Source organism: Parasteatoda tepidariorum, chromosome 6 (assembly GCF_043381705.1).
Source record: "Parasteatoda tepidariorum isolate YZ-2023 chromosome 6, CAS_Ptep_4.0, whole genome shotgun sequence".
Lineage (NCBI taxonomy): Eukaryota > Metazoa > Arthropoda > Arachnida > Araneae > Theridiidae > Parasteatoda > Parasteatoda tepidariorum.
In genome coordinates, this window is record NC_092209.1 from 11,072,308 (window position 1) to 11,090,423 (window position 18,116).

At 28.6% G+C, this 18,116-nt stretch overlaps 2 protein-coding genes across 2 annotated transcripts in view; one reads left to right on the top strand and one right to left on the bottom strand.

Moving 5' to 3' along the window:
* Positions 1-2,846, bottom strand: part of LOC107447482 (uncharacterized) — an 84,481-nt gene extending 81,635 nt beyond the window's left edge. Inside the window, exon 1 of the mRNA XM_071181641.1 lies at positions 2,529-2,846. Coding sequence (XP_071037742.1) covers positions 2,529-2,613 — 85 coding nt within the window. The 5' untranslated portion in view covers positions 2,614-2,846. The remainder of the gene's footprint in view (positions 1-2,528) is intronic.
* A 3,969-nt stretch (positions 2,847-6,815) lies between these two features.
* Positions 6,816-17,904, top strand: LOC122271534 (protein virilizer homolog). The gene is made up of 4 exons (XM_043053175.2): positions 6,816-6,951; positions 7,833-7,988; positions 8,921-9,064; positions 17,837-17,904. Exons 1-4 carry the CDS (start codon positions 6,885-6,887, stop codon positions 17,902-17,904), a joined length of 435 nt encoding a protein of 144 aa, XP_042909109.2. The 5' UTR covers positions 6,816-6,884.
* The last annotated feature ends 212 nt before the right edge of the window (positions 17,905-18,116 follow it).

Sequence of the window (18,116 nt, forward strand, 5' to 3'; positions counted from 1 at the left end):
AATTTTTAATAGACTTAATTATAGCCAAAATTTTAACCTTTTTAAAGAGATATCAGTTTTAGAAATTTTATCTTAAGATTTTATACTATAGCACATTTCTAATAGGTTTAACGAATTACATGTCATTTATTTGAATTCAAATTTATTTTAATGACTTAGTATTTACTAAAAGATGCAATTTTTTTTTTAAAAAAAAGTTGTTATATGGATTTGAATGATTGTTTTAAATTCTTAGAATTTTGTGCATTTGCAATGTACCTAAATTAGTAGCGAACGAAGCGAGCTTGGTTTGCGAAGCAAACCATATAAGATTGCGTAGCAATTTTCGGGGGTTGGCGAGCGTTAGCGAGCTGGGGGCGCAGCCCACTAGTAATTTAATATTTTCCCTTGCAAAATAGGCTGATATATTAAATACAATTTATGCATGCAAGGCATTATACATGTGAAGCTTTAAGTTCTTAATAATTTAACAGGTCTTTTTAACAGTAATTTATAATAAAATATGAATGTAATTTACACAAAAAAACTAAGAAGAATCGTAAGATGTTTCATTAGTTAAGGTAATGATTCAAAGAAGTTTATCTTAAAATGCTGAGTAATAATATATAATTGCGTTATAATAAATAAGCAATTCTTTTTGTTTTAAACTCTTAATTTAGAAACCAATCACAATCGAAAACGTAATAATAGCAGGTAGAAAAGAAATGTAAATATTACAGGTTTACATTACAGGCATTAAATATTACCTTTAAATTTGGGTAAGAAAAATATTTTACAGAAAAAAACCCACCTTCATTAATTTTTTGCTGAGCCAAATAAATATAAAAATTTATTTGGGTAAACTGGATCCTACAATGTGATTTTCCGGCTAATAAAAAAAACCGATAGCTGCAACATCGATATTAGATTTTTATTTATAGTTATACCCAATAAAACTTAGTAATTATTTGATATAATTATAGGTGTTGATGAAGTCTTAAAAACCATGCAAGGAATTCCGCTCACAGTTATCAATGCAACTATTACTTTAGCTAGCATCAAGGCTGCAAACTACTATGCTTTTAGCAAAATAGAGTGATAGACAAGATTTTTTGATAATTTTACCAACAATTTAAGAACCTGACAGTTGTGAAAAAAACTGTAAGCAAACAATTCAAAACAATCACAACTAAATGGAAACTTCAAACAAAATTCAATAGCTCTCTATAACTTTAAAATAACTAAATTAGTTTTTAATGTAAACTGCATTTTTTAAAAAATTAGAATAACTTCAGTTATTCTATAATATTTTATAGGAAGTAGCGTTTCATATGAGTTAATTAATCATTTACATATAGTGTTGCGAAAAATAACTTTAAATCAAAATTTCAATTCAGGGAATAATACATTGAAACATAAACATTTAGAAAACTAGATTGAAGCTCTGATACTTATTAGCTTAAAAATTTTATGTGTGATAAATACTTTGCTTACGTAATGTTGTAATAAAGTGTAAACAATATCTGTTTATAATAAATAATGCAATTTGTCTCGTTGTTTAAGAATTGCGAAATATTATTAATAAGATAATGGAATAATGATAACTATGTACATTATATTTATCAAGTAGGAATACTGTATTTAAGAGCAACAGATGTTATAATCAAAGCTTACTTAAAACAACATACTTATTAAATATTATTAGGTGCTAGGGGAAATTACTTCTGCGTTTTATGCTTATGATAATCTTAAAAAGTCTCTAAAGAAGAGTCTCCACTATTGTTACTTTACTAACACTAAGAAATGCTTTCTTCAAAAGCAGGAAAGGTTTTCAGCTATGATATCTCAGATATCGATAGCTGTCAGTATATATACATTGTAATCTATAGTAATATAAAGTAACAATTAAGTAAAAGAATAATAGAATAATGAAAACTATATAAATTTTATTTACAAGGTAGTAATGTGATATTTAAGAACAAAAGAGGTGTAAAAAACCACGCCTATTTCGAACAGTATAATTTTCATATATTATTAGATACTAGTGAAATAAACTTCTGCATTTTATGCTTATGTTAACCTTAAAAACAGCATCTCAAATTGTCACCACAACTTTTTTTATATTCTCTAAGAAATGTTTTATACAAAAACAGCAAATGTTGACTACGATGGATATCTACAGTGGTGCACGCTGCGCCTCGAAAATTAAAGTGGCAATAAAATGATTTACTTTTATTTCTTTTCCAGTTAAATAACGTATTCTCGCCATCAAAACAAGTTTTCAATATTTCAGAATGTATTTCTATAATTGATTTTTGAATGCATGCCTATGTTTTATGTAAACAAATTGTTTTATAATATTTAACCTTCTTTTACGACTGGTACAATAAGTGGACTAGAATGGTTTCATCATACTAAGTACGAAAAAGGTTAAAAGGCCGTTAAAAAAAGGTTAAAAATATTTTTCAATAAACTATCACACTTTTATAAATTTTGGCGCAGCTTGCACCCCTATATGTGACATTGTAAATAATTTATAATTTACTAACCGGATGAACATGATGACTCCTCGTCGCTTAGTATAGGGGTTCTTTCATTACAGCTGTTGTTGTAATCGCCAAGCGTCGGTTTCATATTTAATGCGCCAACTGAATGTGATCACAGAATTACAACTGTTTAAACAGGTGGAAAAAAATAAATCCTACTTTATAAGCTATTAGGTAATCTCAAATTGGAACAAGGATTCGAGCCTTGTGTTCCAAAACTTTCAAGAGAAGGAAGCGAAATATCGTTAATTTCCGTTTCATTAAAGTAGAAAATTTAGGATTCAAGCCCTGAGAACCACACATCGAATATGTTCGAACTAATGAAAATGTTGAAGTGCTTGTCTTTTTATCAGACCGACTGTTAAGTTCGAATTCTGATAAGAATTTTGTGTGGACCTTTAGATTTGCAATCGAATATTCGGAAAGGTCTGAAGTACCAGAGAGATATTACGAACGGGATTCTATAAAAGGTTGTTTACGTCATGTTTTGTTTGAATGAGATCAACTGATAAAAAGAATAGTTTAAAAACTTTAAATTCCGAAACTATTTTTATTTCGAAATTTTGATTTTATTGCAACATTTGGGCATAATTTTTTAAAATATAATTTATAACTTTATTCAATTTTAATTCAGTTGTTTTATTTTATTAAGATTTTGTGTTCTCCTAACACATTGCTGACTGGCAACTTTTCTGAAAATTACCCCATGTGCCCGGCTATTGTTTTGAAAGCTGATATGGATGCAAAATAATATAAGTAAACTTTAAAAATTTTTAATGCCGTATGACAGGGATGGCGAACCAATGGCGCGCGTGCGATTTATGGCACGCCACCGATCACGAAGTTCACTGTGAAGTAATTTACCAATTAAATTAAAATTCACAAAAATAAACATAAAAATATAAACAATTATTAACAAAAAAATTACAATTAATGCCAAAAATCAATTAATTACCATAAAAAAAACAAGCTAACAGTAAACAACTAGCAAAAAAAAAATTAACAGACCTGCTTAACCCGTTTTGTCCCGAATACATATATTGAAATGATACAAAAAGTGGTAAAATATATTATCGAAATTAATTGGTTTTTCTACAGTTAGGGCATTCAAAAAGTCTTTGATAGATTAAAAAGTACTAGCTCCTTATTTTTCTACATCTAGTCAGAAATAACTAAATCATTGTGGTATCTGAGAATCTTTTAATTCACCCAGATAAATGAAAATACTGAAATAAGTTTCCCACCTCAATGAATGTCTTTGAAAAAAGGAACTGTCCTAAATATATGACGCAGGGCGTTCACCGGTTAAAATAATATTTTACAGCCTAATATAAGTTATTTGTCTTCTAATCTGCAGCTGCAGAAGTCACACTGATGTTTCTTTAAGTTGAATTACACAAAGTTATAATAAATTGGTAAGGAATTAAATAGTAAAACTTGAAAAGTAAGGAAAATTACGCCCACTTTTTAAAATAGTCACCACGAGTTAACTCATGACCGGTCACCAACCCTTGACTACGAAAATACGAGTTAACTCGTGACCGGTCAGCAGTGTGTTAACTTAATGCGGGGATCGAATTTTATTCTGTTTAACTTTAAAAATTGTATTGGTAAACTTATTTTTTTCTCGATTCGATTAAATTTCTAAATTATTAATACTGCAAAATAGGTAATAATGAGCATTTATACATTCCTCTAAGAACATTTAATTCTCCATGAATGTTTATAACTTGTCTTAACCCCTTGATGCCCATCCCAGGGATCCAACAAGCCTTACAAATTCAAAAAACAAATATGGTCACATAAAAGAAAAATCTCGATCATTTAACACATTTGTGACCACCGCTATATCTAGAAATGTTAAAAAGCATTCATCATTGTATAATAAAGAAATTACTCTTTACTTTATAATAACATCAGCTTTCAGATTCAATGACATTTTTTTAACTGTCAACAGAGATCAAAAAAAATTCACAGAATTTAAAGCTGAGTTACTCAGGGTGACAGTTACAAATAAAAATTTAGAAGTAGGGGGAAGTGTTCAAAAAGGCAGTTGAATATTTTAAAGGCTTATTTCTTTAATTATTGTTATTATTATTTTGTTTACTTTTTAAGAATTAAGATTGTAATTTTTAATATCTTGATTCATATCCCTTGATTTACAGATGTATCTTACTAGATAGAACGCAGTAAAATAAATTTTTTTTCTTTAAATTTACAGTGCCAATTTTTGATTCTTCCTGGTAAAGGCAACCCTGTTACAAAAGCAATAAAAAGAAAACGAATCAATCCAATGTCGCTTGTATAACGATATTCAATGTTTTGGAAATATTTATAATGTCGCGAATAAGGAGAAAATTTGTTTATATATCTATATCAGTTTTATTAATTCGGGCAGAATATGCATTTTAACCCAAGTATCCACCGCTATTTCAATGTACATTTTGCTTACTTTTTTTAGAATTTTGTTTATACTTAATTAATTATTATTTTTAAAATTAATGAATTAATTTCCAGTTATTTTTAATCAGAACCAATATGCGCAAGGTGGATTGTATTTTATTCAGTTTTTTTTCAGTCTATAACTTAAAATTATCCTTCTAAATTCACACAATATCCCTCTTTCTTAGGGACATAAATGGGAGAAAAAACCAAATAATAAATGGCTTGTAACTACTGCCTAATTTTAAATCGATTCCTTTAACTGTTGTTTGCAATATCTGCATAAACTATCGAAACTTGGTTTAAATATTTATAGAGATATGGACATATGTATAAAAAAATTAGATTACTTTTTACTGTAACTTTAAAAATCTTCTATAAAATTTTTAAAAAATTGAAGAAATTTAAAAATAATTTCCAAATTTTTGTTTTAAAACTTAAAAAAAACTATTAAAAACTGAACAAGATATGATTATTTAAAGTTGTTCTTTTATATTTTAACAAAAAAATTTGCAAAAAAATTTAACAAAAATTTTAACAAAAATTTACTCAATTTTGTAGTGAAACGTATTTGGCAACTAATGAAAAAATTCTAATTTGTATATCTTAAAAATTTTAAAATGTCTAAAGTATTTTTCTAGGTAACTTGTGTATTTTTAAAAGATAGTTCAAACCAATAAGGGTTTTTCCACACATTTCATTTTATATCATAAAACAAAATTTAATAGCAAATGATAATTCTTTACAATAATCATTCGTACACATAAATGTAGATGAAACAAATTACATGTGAAAGAAAACATATTTTTATGGGGGACGATCCACCTCAATGTCGGTGTCATTTTTTAATAAGTCTTGTTTCATAAGGCAAAATTGAAATTTGTGAAAAAAAGCCTCATAATTTTAAGATTTTTTTTATTAAAAAGAAAAACTAATTAATAATTTACTTCTTCAATTTTTAAGATATTCAAATCTTTTTTTTCATTAGTATTTCATTAAAAGAGAACTGCTTTAAATACTCATATATTGCAAAGCGTTTAATGATTTTTTTCTCTTCAAATTTTAAAGCAATAATTTTGTAATAATTTGAAAGGTCCCCAAGAGTTTTGTTATATTTTAATAAATATTTGTAAAGTTATAGCAAAAAGTTTAGTGACCGAAAAATTTGGTGTTTTATTAAAAACAAAATATTCGTATTTACATAAATATTTTAGCGAAGTTTATTTTATGCTTTTGTTGCAACAATTACCCTAAGTAATCTATAGAAATTACAAGCATACTGCTACAGCTTGATTTTCTGGTATAGGATGATCAAAAATACTTGTTTACTTTCTTTATTATCGGTCCCTTGAACTTCTGAAAGCTTAACACTATATATATATATATATATTTATTTTTGTCATTTATAATTATAAATATATCAATAATGACTTTAAAATTAAAGAAATTCAGTGATGAATAACTCTTTCTTTTAGATCTAAATAAGTGCACATTTGAAAAATTTGTATTTAGAAGTGAATATACAATGACAAGATTAAGAGACAACTGCAGCAACAAAAATAAAGATTAATATATTAAACCAACATCATTAAAAAAAGTAATATAAAATCTTAAGATCAAGTATGAACCCATATTGTTTTTTTTAATTTAATAAACTGGTTTAATTTTTTTTATGAAACAATGAGCAAGGAGGCTAATTGTGGATTGCACATATCTACAAATTTTAGCTTTGGCTAGTGAAACTGTAGTGACATAATAAACTATAATTTTTAAACTATGGAAAAATTTAGATTTTATTCTAATCTACAATTTTCATCAACATATATTTCTTTCATACTTTATGTCCAAATTTCATCTTTTTAATAGGATGAAACTAGAGAAGAAGGTGCTGAAGAAAGTGTTGCACAAAACTTAGGAATGCAAATCGCATATCATTTACAAACCTTATTATATGTAGATTCCTTACTGGCTTATCATGAACGAGGTATAGTAATTAATAATACTGAAAGTTAATTTTTTGACAATTTCTTGATAAAAATGATTCAAGTTTATATTTTTATACTGTGGGCTATCTTTAATTATTTATTTTTATGCATCTCTAAGATTTTAAATATTCTTTACTAAATTTTTAAATTAATTTTGATTTTTAATCTTTATTTTTGAAATAGTTTGATCTAACATTTTTTAAAATTGTTGTTAATAATAATTTCATGTTTACAACCGGTGTGTTTTGTTAAATACATTATTTATTGATAAATGTATATAAATTTAAAATCCTTTCACTTTCAAATAATCTGAAATATTTTCATAACATTTGAAATATTGATTGGCATTAAAAATGGGTTTGCATGGCAAGGATTAATGAATTATTTTTAGACATGTTAGAACTTCACCAATAGTCTATTATAAAAACTAATAATAATATTCAAAAGAGAGTAACACATGTGTGCATTACACTACTACAATTTAAATAAGAAAAGTTGATGGAGTTATTTCGTGGAATCTTCACATCGTGCAACCCAGCCATCAATTATGTGGACTTATACAACTTCTAAATCAAACGAAACATTATTTTAATGCTAGTTTCAAACTACTAAATGATCAATTAAAATACTTTCTGATCATGCATCTAGCCTTTTCTGTAGGAAATTGAATATGAGAAGTGAACTGATTTGAAAGGGGAAAAAAATGTATCTTAGATTATGTTCTTCCTTTAATCAAAAATTTAGCTGCACTGTTTTGGTACTAATTTTGCACTCATTAAAATGTTTTTCTGATGTGATACAAAACTGAATTAAAGTCTCGTTTTGCTTAATAAATTAATTTCATGATTTGCTTCTCATGTTACTGTTTTAAAATTTTTAGGTGGTGTTAAAAAAGCACCTGATGATCCAGAAATTGTTTCTGTACTCCACCACATGTATACTATGATTTTCTCTCCTATCGGCCGTCCTGCTGTAGTCAATGTTTTGACTACTTCTGAAAACTTACGAGCACTTCTGCCTTTTGTGCAATTAACTGGTTAGTGAAATTTACTTGATTAATTGATTAAAATTTTCATTTATTATATATTTTCATTCATATATATTTTTAATGGATTATTTAATGGTTGCATTTGTTGCAAGGTTTTTTTCTATTTTATTGAAAAAAGAAGAATTTTTACTAATTGATATTTAAAATATTAATTCTAAAACAAAATATTGTTTAAAATTTTTATATATAGATTTTTATAAATGTATCAATTCAAAATCTAACATTGAAGGAATAGGTGCACAAATATGAAATTAATTGACTAGAAATAAAAATGGTATTAAGCCTAAATTTCTACCCCTCCTGTTTATATTTTCAGATCATATTTTATTATTATCCTTATGCTTTAAAGCACAGTAATTATATATAATTGTAATTATTTGAGATTATAATTATTTATATGTATTATATTACTTACGCCATAACGCAGTGCTCTATTGCGTGTAGTATTCTTACTTTGTACTTTTGTAATGAAAATTTGCTATAAGAAATGCCAAAATCTGGAAGTGTGGGAAATTACAAAAAATAAATTTTTATAATTGCCTTATCTTAAATATTTGTTGATTTCGTTTAAATTAGTTCATAAATAGTTGAGCAAATTAACCTTTTTTTTGGCATTGGTGAAACTACTTTTAAGTTTGACTTAAAAATGCTGCATTTTCTATGAAGCAATGTTGCATGCATTTTTACATTATTAATTGTTTGTCATTCATTTATTTTCAAATTTAAAAGTAACAGTTTATAAAACTGAAAAAAAGTGAACGCCTGCAAATAATTTCTGTAAAATTTATGCCCAAAAAAATAGTTCTGTTTTCATGATGTAATTTTTGAACTGTCTCCAAAAAGGTACTGTGGTCATTAATGCTTTAAAATATTTTTAAAATTAGTAACTTTTAACCTAACTTTTTTAATGTTTTCTTTAGGAGAAGAAAGCTGGGATTTAAAACTAAGTAAATCATCATGTGCTGGTTATGTGACTGAACTTTTGATGTTGGTAACTCACTACTCAGAAGATGTGCAGATTCTAGAAAAGTTTTCGGATGCTCTTTTTAACTTAAGTCAGCAAGGTAGTTCTTTTACAATTTGCTTTAATTTTTTTACTCTCACAAAAGCATTCTTTACAAATATAGATATTTTTCTGTGTTTCTCTAATTTTTTCCTAATTGTCCTATTATTTAAAATTCATTCTGGCTGGAATTTTATTTTTGCTTTTGTGGATCATGATAATATTCTTCGATTTAGAACTTTCATTGAAATAATTTAAATAATATAAATTCATAATAGAGTGTTAAAATAAATTATTAAAAATACATTGAATGGAAATTATTTTCCATGCAGCTATAATTAAAGAAATTAATGGAAGAACATGTTATTCTCACATTAGACACTTAAATTAATTTTCATCCCACAGGTAGCATCACTTTGTATTTATGTTATATCACTGTTAACAATGAACGTAATGATACAATATTTGACATTGTAAAAATATATTGTCTTCCATTCGTTCACATAGTGAAAATAATATTTATTTCTTTTTATAACAGGGTTCCCAAGGGGCAGGGAGCACAGGGAAAACCTGGAATTTTCAGGGAATTTTATTTCAACTCCAAAAATCACTCATACTCAGGGAAAGTTGAAATTTTTTTACAAAAACCTGGAAAATTCCTTCATTATACCTGAAAAAAAAAACCAGTCTTAAAATTGCCAGTAACACTACTCAGTTGTTGAGATTCCAGTTAAATAATTCCAACATCTATTACAATTATTTATTGTTATAATTTCACATTTTAGACAAACTGAAATGCTTCCTTCCTCAGATAATAATATTTATTTTACATAGAATATCTAATACTTGGCATTACAAATAAAAGAATCAAAATTTTCTGATGAAAAATTTCATAGTATAGATAAAATATGGTATTGATTTTCATTGAAATTTACCTGATATACCTGGAAAAGTCAGGGAATTTTTTTTCTCAANATGTCAATAAAATAGAAAGTATCTCAATATTTATTAATGCATACAGCCCATAAATAAAATTTATAGCTCTGTTTGTCAGATTTTTCACCTTTATTTTGTCGCAAATTCAAACTATAACTGAAGTCGGAGTCAAAATGTTTTTAGTGACTCTAACTCCTTTTGCTCAAAACTCTTCTTAACTCCGATTTCTACACTACATCATTACTGCTACGCTTTCTGCAAAATATTTTATAATGAGGTAGAAAAATTAAAAACTAAGGCTTTTAGAATTTCTAATTACACTGCCTTATCTTGAGCAGGCTTGTCAACTTCTACGCTTTTTAAAAAATATTTTATAGAATGGTAGACATCTAACAGCCAAAGCTTTTAGAATTTTTGTTAATTTTGCCAATATTTCAAAAGCGATGAGACCTCGAGAGAGGTGGAGCAATGTGGCATTGCAAATGAACTTTTAAATCATTTGTGTGGAAGAAAAAGTTGAAATAAATAAAAAGTAATACATTAAATATATTTAGCTACCACTAGAATAAAGTTTTCCATAAAAGCGCTGAAAGTTGTCCGCCTTGTATAAATAGTCATATTTGATACATTGGCAGTTGTTAAAAACAGTTTCATTGAAATACAAACTAGATATTGCTGTGGAGAATTATAGCATTCTAATAAACTAATAACATGTCGAGAAAAAAAAAAGAAATTGCTCCTTTTTTACATAACGTTCCTGATAAAAACTGAACTATAAGTCGCGGTAAAGATGCAACGCAATATCATTTTTGTAATAATTTTATCAAACACGTGAATTTGTCTTCAATTGTTAACTCTTAACATGGAAAGTTGTTATTTTTCTTATCAAAGTATGCAACTAAGCAACTTATCAAATCTTTCTCATTCAAAAACTGTTATCAGAAAACAGAATTGGATATTAAGTAATCTTTATTGTGCGTTTTATAAATACTTTTTCTTAAAACGTGCATAACTCGTGATGAAATACGTCTCAAATAATTTAAAAAGAAAAACTCTCGGTTCTTTTGAAACTCTTATAAGAATGAGAGCCATTGACACTTTTTTAAACAAGCTTTTTTTAATATTTGTTAAAGTTGTTTTCGTCCACACTACCCCCATGTCATGTGGACTCGTCCTAAAACTTATTATTTAATATTTTGTTACTTATAAAAAAGCAGCAAATAAAATTACAAAGGAATTATTTTCTTAAAAAAAATCTGAGATGAATATTGCAATAGATCACTGATTGACGCTGTCAAACAGATGCTTTTAGAAATTAGCATCAAGACTTAAGAATAATTGAACAAAAATCTGTACGTATGAAACATTAGTTCTACCAGTGGACCTCAATGACTGAGAAAACTGAACATCAGTTAACATATCCATAACAGACTGCTAATTTATGAAAGAAATATATTATATATAAATTTTCTGAGAAAAAATGGGAAATAAAATGACTACAGCATAATTTCCGGAAAAATTGAAATATTCATGATACTAATATTTTTTAATTCTTATATACATAAATCTGTTTTTTAACCCGAATAGTGATCAATAATATAAAATAACGAAAAGTAAGAGCTCATTTTGTTCCGTAGAAGTAAATGAAATGGTTATCCAATTGAAATGGTTTTGTTATTTTTTTTATTTATTTATTTATTTTTTCGTTTTACTTTCAGCCCTGACTGTCACTCATAATCTAATTGTTAAAACTGGGCATCTTAATATACTACGTATTATTATGCACATTATTTGTAAAAAGAAGCAATTAAAATATGTCATACAATCCTGGCATTCAATTTTAAGTTGGTAAATAATCAGTTACACCCGTACATTTTAAATGATTTAATCCGTTTTTTTAATAATGTTATTATTTTTAAATTGTGAAAAGCATGTCAACTCAAAGGCAGGGTGGCCTCATCAAAGTCAAATTTAAAAAGTGGTAAAAAATGTTCACGAGGCTTTCACTTTAGTTATATATTTTTATTTATTATTAAATATGACTCATGCAGGCTCATTAGCCTTTGTTCAGAAAAAAACAGATTGTTCAAGTTAAGGAAAGGCACCACAAAGATGCAGTCAAATTTACTTCAAGATTCGAACCCGCTACCTAGAGCGTATGGGTGAACGGCAAGACAATTCGATCCCTTTAAAATGGCTGGTTTTAACACCGATTTTTACAGGAATTTACAAATACTTTTTGTTGGAATCGTGATGGCCCTAGGGAAAGAGCACTCGCCTCCCAATAAGGGGCCTCTGGTTCGATCCCAGCAATGGCTGGTCGATACGAATTCAGCACCCGGCTCGCACCGACGACAGTGTTGAAGTAAAATAACCTCAGTGGTAGACGGATTATAGATTAGAGTTCCCCTGTCGTTAGGTTAACCGTGGGAGGTTTTAGTAGTTTTCCTCTCCGTGCAACGCAAATACGGGTAAGTTCCATCAAAAAGTCCTCCACGAATGCAACTTTCTACCAAAACTTGATCCAGGAGTTCCCTTGTCTTCTGTATTCAGTTCAAAATTACAAGGCTGCAGAGTTGAACTTTGATTTTTTTCTTCCAAAGTTCAGCTAAAAACTCCGAAGTTGAACTGCCAAAGTTCAACAAAAAAATAATAATAATTATAATTGGAGCAACTGTGCAACGATGGTTATAACATAAAGTACTTGGTGTAGATAGGAATTAGTGAAAACATTTTTTTAATTATTGTCCTACCACTTTTAAAATTTTTCCCAGTTGAGTCGAACGTAAAAACTTTATAAATCACCGTTGAATTACTTATTACCTATCCCATCTATCTATTTTAGCAAAATAATTATTATCGGATAACTCCCAAAATAAATTTTTTTTTCTCACAAAGCTGAAAACCATAGAGAACCGAAGAAAATGTTTTGCATTTCGCATCAGTTAATAAAGAATATGGAGGATGCGGAATATTATAAAGCCTATCAGTTATATCTAAATAATTATGCTCTTAAAATGAAAAATTAATAGATTATTTTGGAGATATAAAGTAACATGTTTTTTTTCTTTTACTGCTGTGATTTACTTTTTTTATAGATTATATAGCTGCAACCAGGCCTCGTTGCAACACCTCCAGTCTGAAATTTTTTAAAGGAAACTACGCATATCAGAATGAAAATAATTTTTACATATATTAAGAAATATTTGATCAGCGTCAGGCAGTTGTAGAAGTGATTCAGTACGATGCTAAATCTGTCTTTCCACTTTGAATGTTGTAAATGAAGTAATTTGGAAACATGAATTGTACTGCCATATATTTGCCGATGGATTTTTTGATTGGTTTCAGGGCTAAAGAATGAATAAAAGGGCTAGGTCGCACCTTTGAAGAAACTCGTGCAGCTCCGAGCTTCTGATTTCAGTCAGTGACGTCACGACGGCTTAGCATGAACTTCTCGCTTTAAAAATAAATTGTTTCGTATGTAACTTTTTTTAAACTTATTTCAACGCCATTCATTGTTTCCATAATTTTTATTTTAATGCAATTTTCTTCTCATCTGATAGTGACCGGCAGAAATTATCATAAAACCCAAATTGAGAAAACAATTTTCCATGTTTTACCTCAGAAAATATAAAGGTGATACCAAATGAATTATAAAATGTACTAGAAGAATTTATATGAATAAAAAAGCATTATATTTTTCGTTTAGACGCTTAAGAACTTTTATTAACCATTGAAATCGATACCGTCTCGTAACTTTGAACAGAAAAGAAGAAAAAATGTAATAAATAATGATTACATATAATAATGTAATAAATGTAATAATAAGTCAAAAAAATAAATAAATAAATAAAATAATAAAATCCCGAGCTTCAAAAATAAAAGTTATTAATGGTTAAAAATTCTTCCAGTTTCTAAATGCATTTTTTGTTTTCACTTTTTTAAAATATCTGTGTGTTTTATATTATAATGCCTTAATTTTAAATAAGTGTAATATTTCCCTTATTATGTGTTCGAGGATTATTTTTTTATTAATTAACATTTAAGGTTTTTGTTCCTTAGTAATACTGTATAAATATATGAAAATGTATTAAAATTAGACATCCCAATTAATAAACTATTGTTATCGAACAATATGTAACTACAAAAGTGCCTTTATATGCTTTCCTTTATTTAACAGCAAACGAAGAAATTAAAAAACAATAATGGAACAATGACAACCACTGAGAAATGTTTCTAACTTTAAAATGTTTTTTTAATACCATGAAATTATACTATGAATTAATGCCAAGAAAATGTATGAATAGGGTAAACCAACCAGTGAAGGAACAATTCATATATATTGATTAAAAATAAGAATTTGAACGTTTTTCTTTAGATTGATTGGTAACAATAGCTTACTGCCAAACAATAGGAAGTCATCTAGCAATGTTCTGGATTTCCTGGTCAAATAGACTTCTCTGGAAAAAATTTTGAATTTGTTATTATCTCTGCAACACCTTGTTTCTTTGATACAATTATAAGGTGAGTATTTGTATTTATATGTTTGAAGTGAAATTAATTGCATGTAATAGTTTTATTTTTCTCACTGTGAAAAAGAGAATTCAAAATATAGTTATTGAAGTTATGTTTCAATTTTTTAAGCATCATAACATAATAAAGTACTGAGAAAAGGGGGTGTTTATTCACTGGATCACCAAACGATGAAAAACCAGTAAAGGAACAAGTGTTCCTTTACTGAGTTTTTTTCTAAGTTAATGAAAATGAAAGATAAACTTTAATTTTCTTGTACCTTTAGTGATGTTCCTCATCAAAAGTATGTTAAAAATACGAAAAACAACTTCTATCTAGTGAAGGAACCGGCATGTTCCTTTACTGGGCATAGATTTCCCAGTGAATGAACAGTATGTGTTAATATGTTGACACTTTACAATTACTGTTGACAATTTTCAATTCATGATTTAAAAAAAAATTAACATTTTCCAAGTATTTGTATGTTATAATTTCAGGAATAGGCTTGTTTTTAAATATTTATATGTCTTATAAATTCATAAAGAGTATTAAAAAATAACCAAAATTAAGTGTTCCTTTAATGGGTGTTCCTTCACTTGGTCTTCTCACTACTTGTTATTTGAACCCCCAAAACTTTAAAACAATATTGTGTAAGTTCTCTACAATTTTCTTTACATAATTTGAAATTACTAACAACACTGTCATTTAACTAAAATTACGAATTTTGAAATTAATATGATTTTTTAAAAGGCAAGCGAAGCTTAAGTGTTCCTTCACCGGTTAGTTAACCCTACGTTATTTTTGAACAGAAATAATTTGTTTGCAAAGTTTTCATATCCCTTTAGTTGTGGTTTTCGAGATCTGTGTAGAGCGTGACGTCATGAGGTACGGAATGGTAGCTTCAGCAATGAGTAAGAAATGAACCAGCAAGTCTTTATCTTCTTTTTAACCCTGGATTGATTTGCTTGACCTGATATCATAGTTGATAATGAATTGAATGATAGTTTTACTTTCTCTACCGCACAGCTAGATCCATCTGTTTTATTCATAATTTTGAGGGCTCAGCAAAACAATACATATTATTAATCTAATTTTCCAATGCCGACACTTGGGTGGAGACTATAATTATAAGTTGGATTATCGTGAGATTCAAATCAGCGTATTGACGCTGCCTGAACAGGGATGCGCGTTCTTGATCAGTTTCCATTCTTGCTTCTCGTTCTTCGGATATTTCAGTCAAAAGGGATTGGGCAATGAGCACTCACCGAGCCGCGATGGCTCAGGGGATAGAGCATTCGCCTTCCAGTGAGGCGAACCGGGTTCAAATCCCTGTCGATACGAATTCCGCATCCGGCTTGCTCTGACCACAGTGCTGACATGAAATATCCTCAGTGGTAGACAGATCATGGGTTAGAGTCCCCTTGCCGTGGGAGTTTCTCATGTTCTTCTTCTCCATGTAACGCAAATGCGGGTTAGCTCCATCAAAAAGTCCTTAACACGAAGGCAAATTTCTCCCGATACTCGATCCAGGATATCCCTTGTCTTCTGGATTGGGTTCAAAATTGCAAGGCGGTGGAGTAGAATATCAGTAGTCGTAAGCCCATAAAATTAGGTCGGCTGTTCAACGACGGTTATAAAATAAAATAAAATGAGTACTCACTCGATCGGTTATCAATCTTGCTGTCGCTCAGTTGGTTACATGCATTTTCAACCTGATAAACCTCTTTATTTTTTCCATTTTTTTAAAGGTGAGAAGAAATATAGGGATAGGAACTTTTTCACTGTCCTGTCTTTTTGGTCAGCAGTTGAACAATATACGATCGATTACGTTTTTACCTTCATAGTCCGTAACACATTTTGTTCTTCCATTTGTTCATTAAATTTTTCCAACGAAAAGAGTTGTCAATGACTACTGCAGAGTCGGGGTGGCTCAGAAAGTGTTTATCTTTCAATGAGGTGAACCGGGTTCGAATCCCAGCAATTGTTAAGCGAAACAAATTCTGTACCCTGCTCGCACCGGCCACAGGGATGACGAAAAATATCCTCAGAGTTTGGCGGATCATGTGTTAGACGATCTTAGGTTAGATATGACAACATTTACAAAATTGAGAAGATGTCATTTTAATTTATAACTTTGCCAGTTCAGATGACAGATTTTTTTTCAACGGATTCGAATTTCTGACCCCAAAAGTAATGGGGGTAACCAAAATATGGGAAAGATGGTCCCAATAGTTTGGTCAAGGGGGAGGTCGAAAGTTTGAATCCCTTACTTTTATTATTCCATATAATTCTATATTATATAAATTATTGGGACCATATCTCGAGATCTTTAAGCAAATGGAAAACTTTTTGAGCATAATTATATTATAAAAACGCAGCTCCCTAAATACTTTTATACAACTCTTTTTTTTTTTTTTTTGGAACTATTCGACTCGCCGCTATTCATTGCCATGTAAATTTGCATTCTTTAAAATGATGCAGAAAAATTGTATACTGTATAATTGTAAAATTCATAAATTTTTCGACAATAATGAAATAAAATAATAAAAACTTATTAAAAGTTATTTTTCGTATGAAATGAGCTTTGGATAAATGATTTTTATAATTGTTTGTAAAAAGTTTTTGAATTCTTTAAAAAGTTCTCGAGAAATTTCGAAATAAACAAAAAATAACATTAAGGGATCTCAACTTTAAGCCGTTCTTCAGACCAAACTATGAAGACCCTATCTCCTGAATTTCGTCTGCCTTTTACATTTTTTGGGTCAGAAACCTGAATCATTGGGTTCTAGAAAGTGAAAATCTGATTATTAGATCAAAAGTTATTTAGTGCCATCCCTTTTTTATTATTATTTTGCACGTTATACTACTGCAATTACTGTTTCCAGCAACACTACCGCAGTATGCAAAAAATATCTTTTAATAGATTTTAGATAAAAGATTTTGGCTATAGGGAATCATCGCTTATGGGGTTCCTATTGTTGAATAAGCTGTTGTTTTCTAATTTAAGGGAATAATTGATATTTTTGACTTAGTGACAATTTTAAAAGCATTAATCTTAACTTGATAAAGAAAAAAAAAAACCTAAATGCATCGATCTAAGTAAACAATTAATTTTATCTCCAAGTAAGTAAATTTCTTTCGGAGACCGGATAGACGAAGCATTTTTCTAGAAAATTCCTGTTAATGATTAGAGAGGTCTTTAGTATTTACAGTCAATAGTTGAGGGGGAGATTTCAGTAGTGATCTGTGGTTCCAGGATCGTGGTTCACTCTAAAATGAAACTCTCACGGTATTACTGTCGTTTCGATGAACTTTAAAACAACCCACGGATTGTAAATATTTCTTTAATTGACTAGAGCTGTAAACAAAATTTTTCTATTTTCAGAAAAGGAAGTAAATAAAGCTGATTTAGAACGCTATGTACCTAAGGGGACTGTTCAGAAATTTTACTAATTTTCAGGTGAATTATAAGGAGGAAACGGAAACTAATAGCTTGAAAAATTAAAAATTTTAATTTTTTGTTTCTTTTTTTTGTAGTTTATAGACTTACATTTCGTCATATAACGTTGATTCCTTTATTTAACGTAACTTTAATGTTTCACATTTTAACGTTTATTTTAGTTTTGTGTCTCTATAATTGAAGAACTGAGTGGATAAGCCAGGTA